Here is a 4,067-nt window from a genome sequence, read left to right as displayed (position 1 = left end):
ACGCACAGTGTTTTGCGTAGGCTAATTAGTCTGTTTCTAATTTCTTATGTAACATAATTCAACTAATTAAAACAAGAGTTACAATAGACTAGATGTTTGTTATTTTGTGATATTTAATTACCTAGGCCTGCCGGTCTAAATGGTAGAAATGCGCTGGTTGTTCATTGCCTCTCATGCGCTCCTCTTCAGGTCGCGTGACCATTTATCTCTAAGGAGACAAAGTCAAGTTAACAACATACAGTTGGCTCTAGTGCGTCCTCTGCGCAAAAAGGCTAAAGACAGGACAGCAAGTTCTGTAACAATCACCAGCAGAAGCCTAATACAAATGGATGACAATCTCTCAAGTTTGGAAACAGAGGTACCATGTAACAAACCGGAAGTAGTTCTCACTATTTTACACTTTAATGACGTGTACGAAATATAGAAGCAAGACCAGAATAACTGGTTGGCGGAGCCGCATGGTAAAGGTTAGCTAGCTAACGTTTTGAAAATACACTTAGGCCTAACTAACTTTAACTTCCGTTGGCTGGATCAAGTCTGGTTGAAATTTCACTCTGTCTAGCGTTGGGCAATCTAGCTAGCCTTTGTAAACATGAGAATTTCACATAACTAAATGTTAGCTATGGTTTTCTCCCCCAGGTTTGCTCTAAAAGTATTACAGTCGCTAAATCCGTTGATAGTTTTCAGTGGTGACTGACTGAGCCCTTCCTTGCTAAGCACAGTCACCAAGGGAAAGCATATGGTAGATGTTCTAAATAAATTAGGAGTCCACTGTGCCGTGTATGGTAAGTGCTTCTCTCCAACCATGCATTACTACTTAATTGTACACAAAAATAATCCTCAGAGGATCCCTTTCTCCAAATTCATTACTCAGAGAGCTCTCTCTCTCTCTCTCTCTCTCTCTCTCTCTCTGTCTCTCTCTCTCACACACACAAACACACACACACACACACACACACACACACACACACACACACACACACACACACACACACACACACACACACACACAGACAGAGAGAGAGAGATCCCTCAAAACTAATAAGGGCTCAATTCAATCCGCATCGCGGGTAGTTCAGTTTTACAGGGTGATTGAATTTTAAAGGCAATGTTCCCGTTTTAGCGGAGACTGCATTCACAGTAAATTATGCATAATGTTGCCTCAATTGGAAATTACGTTTACATTTCTTTTACGGAATCTGTAACACTTCAGCTTTACAGATTGAATAGAGCCCTTAATGTGGTTTCATTGTCTTCGTCTAAGGCAATCATGAATTTGACTTCGGCATGGACCTCTTGGAAGAACATACTAAAATGATGCCCTTCCCATGGTTCCTTAGCAATGTGTATGACAGGTCAGTTTCACTGAGCAATACTAGGCTATATATGCCGGTGGGTTAACACACTTATGGGCACAATACTTCGCAAGTGTCAATAAATCTTCAGTTGTACCTAAAGGGCTATTGGTTGTTTTACATCCAGTGTTTCATTTGAATGTAAACAAACAACAATTGTTCACTCAAAGGTTCACTAGTGAAACGCTGGTCCATGGCGTGGTCAGCAGCATCCTGGAGTGGAATGGCTTGAAGATCGCTTTCATGGGCCTGGTAGAGGAGGACTGGCTGGATACCCTGGGCACTGTGGACAAGAACAACATCAAGTATATAGACTACGTGGAGACAGCAGATCGTCTGTCTGCTGAGCTGAGGGACAAAGGGGCTGCCCTGGGCATCGCACTCACACACACGAGGTGGCGTAATGACGCCAGGCTAGCATCCGAGTCTAACGGTGTGGATCTCATTCTGGGAGGACATGGCCATGAGTACGGGGTTCTGGAGGTCAATGGAATTCTGATTGTGAAGAGTGGCTCTGAGTTCAGGTACCTTTCCAAGAGTGATGGTGTGAAGGACCAGGATGGGACTTTCAAGTACAGCTGTGAAAAGATAGTCACAATGAAAGACCTTGAGGAAGATGCAGAAATCCAGCAGAGTGTGAAAGGATACACTGATAATATGCAGGTGAGTTTCAGTTGTTGCAGCTTAATTAGCTTACCGTAGTGTGTGTCTTTGTTACTAGCCTGCCCAGATGCCACTAAGCTGACGTTTTCTGAATTTATGTCACTCTGTCTCAGCACATGTTTGGAGAGGTCCTGTGCCACATAGAAGTGGCCTTGGATGGACGCTACGCTGCCGTGAGACGAGCAGAGTGCAGCCTGGGTAATCTGATCATCTATGCCATGCTGGAGGCCACTCATGCTGAGGTGGCTTTTTTAAACTCAGGTTATTACAACTTCCATTTTCTTTATGTTTCAGTCACAGGCTTATATGAAATATTACCTCCATATTCTATTTTCCTTTTTTTTTTACAGAGCAGACTTTTTGAATACAGAAAGAGTTTGGCACCCTGGTTAGAAACAAGCTATCAATCTACAGATGTAGGATTTGATCACTCTTTTGTTACTGCACGGCAGGAAATGCAAACTTCTAGTGTATTTGAGGTTTAAAAAGGTTTCTAAAGTTTGTCATTTCCTTTTGAAATGTCAGACTTGATTTGCCCTAACAAAAAATGTAACAACCCTTACAAAAAATGTCCATTAATTATAATCCACATAATACTTCACATTTCCTGTTGCTGCAGGATTATTTTCCTGCTGTAGCAAACTGGCTCAAATTAAGATCCTACATCTGTATGAATGAAACTTTTGAACTACTGTCTGACTCTGCCCCTGTGGCTCAGTTGGTAGAGCATGGTGTTTGCAACGCCAGGGTTGTGGGTTTGTTTCCCACGGGGGACCGGTACGAAAAGAAAAAAAAATGTATGAAATGAATTGAAATGTATGCATTCACTACTGTAAGTCGCTCTGGATAAGAGCGTCTGCTAAATGACTGAAATGAAAATGAAAATGAAATGAGGTACTCTGCGTTTTGACCGCTTGCACCCGGTGGGCCCCCTGACCATGCATGACCTGCTGCAGATCCTGCACATAAATGACCCAGTGCTGGTGGTGGAGGCCACAGGGCAGCAGCTCTTTGAGGGCCTGGAGAACGGAGTCCGCAACTACCCTGCTCTGGATGGAAGGTAGTGCACTGGAACACAATGGAAAGGCACCAAAAGCACATTATGAGTGAACTGGTTTGATTGTAGTTGCTATTTTATTCTCACAGACAAAGCAATCACAAGGGTTCTTGAAACATATTGCATTTTTTTCAGATTTCCCCAGGTTTCTGGGATCCAGTTTGGCTTTGATCCCAATGGAAAACCTGGCCACAGAGTCATTGCTGAGACTGTGAAGGTTTAAGGCAAGTCTGGATAGACACAGAAAGTATGTGGGGCCATGAAATCATTTTTAACGAAGGTATAGTATATTCTTCAGCTTCACTCAACCACAGCCACTGGAAGAGCAGTGTACCCATTCCCTACGCTAGCCGGCTAATAAAAATTGAGAAAAAATGAAGTAGTCTATTAGTTAGCAGTGGAAGATGCAGTAGTTTTAAGTGGACAGGTAAAATTGTCTCCTCACAGCAGTTTGGCAAGCAGCCATTTGGCTTCAGGGCAATGGATACATTGACAATAGTCTCCTTTATATCCTCTCCTGTTTTGTCCTCAGGGCAAAGATGACTACACCATGTTCAGTGGCGGTCCTCATAGGCACATAGGCCCGTTTTATGAATTTATGTCACTCTGTCTCAGAACATGCTTGGAGAGGTCCTGTGCCACATAGACGTGGCCTTGGATGGACGCTACGCTGCCGCGAGACGAGCAGAGTGCAGCCTGGGTAATCTGGTAATCTATGCCATGCTGGAGGCCACTCATGCTGAGGTGGCTTTTTTAAACTCGGGTTATTACAACTTCCATTTTCTTTATGTTTCAGTCACAGGCTTATATTCTATTTTCCTTTTTTTTTTTTTTTTACAGAGCAGACTTGTTGAATGCAGAAAGAGTTTGGCACCCAGGTTAGAAACAAGCTATCAATCTACAGATGTAGGATCTTCATTTGATCACTCTTTTGTTACTGCACGGCAGGAAATCAGATCCTGTCAACTGTCCTTAACAACCACGTTGAGTCT

General features: G+C 43.1%; 1 protein-coding gene across 1 annotated transcript; it reads left to right on the top strand.

Moving 5' to 3' along the window:
* Positions 1-1,287: 1,287 nt before the first annotated feature.
* LOC115164041 (trifunctional nucleotide phosphoesterase protein YfkN-like) lies at positions 1,288-3,655 on the top strand. Its single transcript, XM_029716171.1, has 5 exons — positions 1,288-1,355; positions 1,526-2,018; positions 2,132-2,279; positions 2,975-3,078; positions 3,211-3,655. The coding sequence occupies exons 1-4, from the start codon at positions 1,288-1,290 to the stop codon at positions 2,989-2,991; spliced, it is 726 nt and encodes a 241-aa protein (XP_029572031.1). The 3' UTR covers positions 2,992-3,078; positions 3,211-3,655.
* Positions 3,656-4,067: the final 412 nt, after the last annotated feature.

Source organism: Salmo trutta, chromosome 27 (genome assembly GCF_901001165.1).
Source record: "Salmo trutta chromosome 27, fSalTru1.1, whole genome shotgun sequence".
Taxonomy (NCBI): Eukaryota; Metazoa; Chordata; class Actinopteri; order Salmoniformes; family Salmonidae; genus Salmo; species Salmo trutta.
The sequence above is the reverse complement of the archived record's forward strand: the minus strand, read 5'-3'. Positions and strand labels throughout refer to the sequence as shown.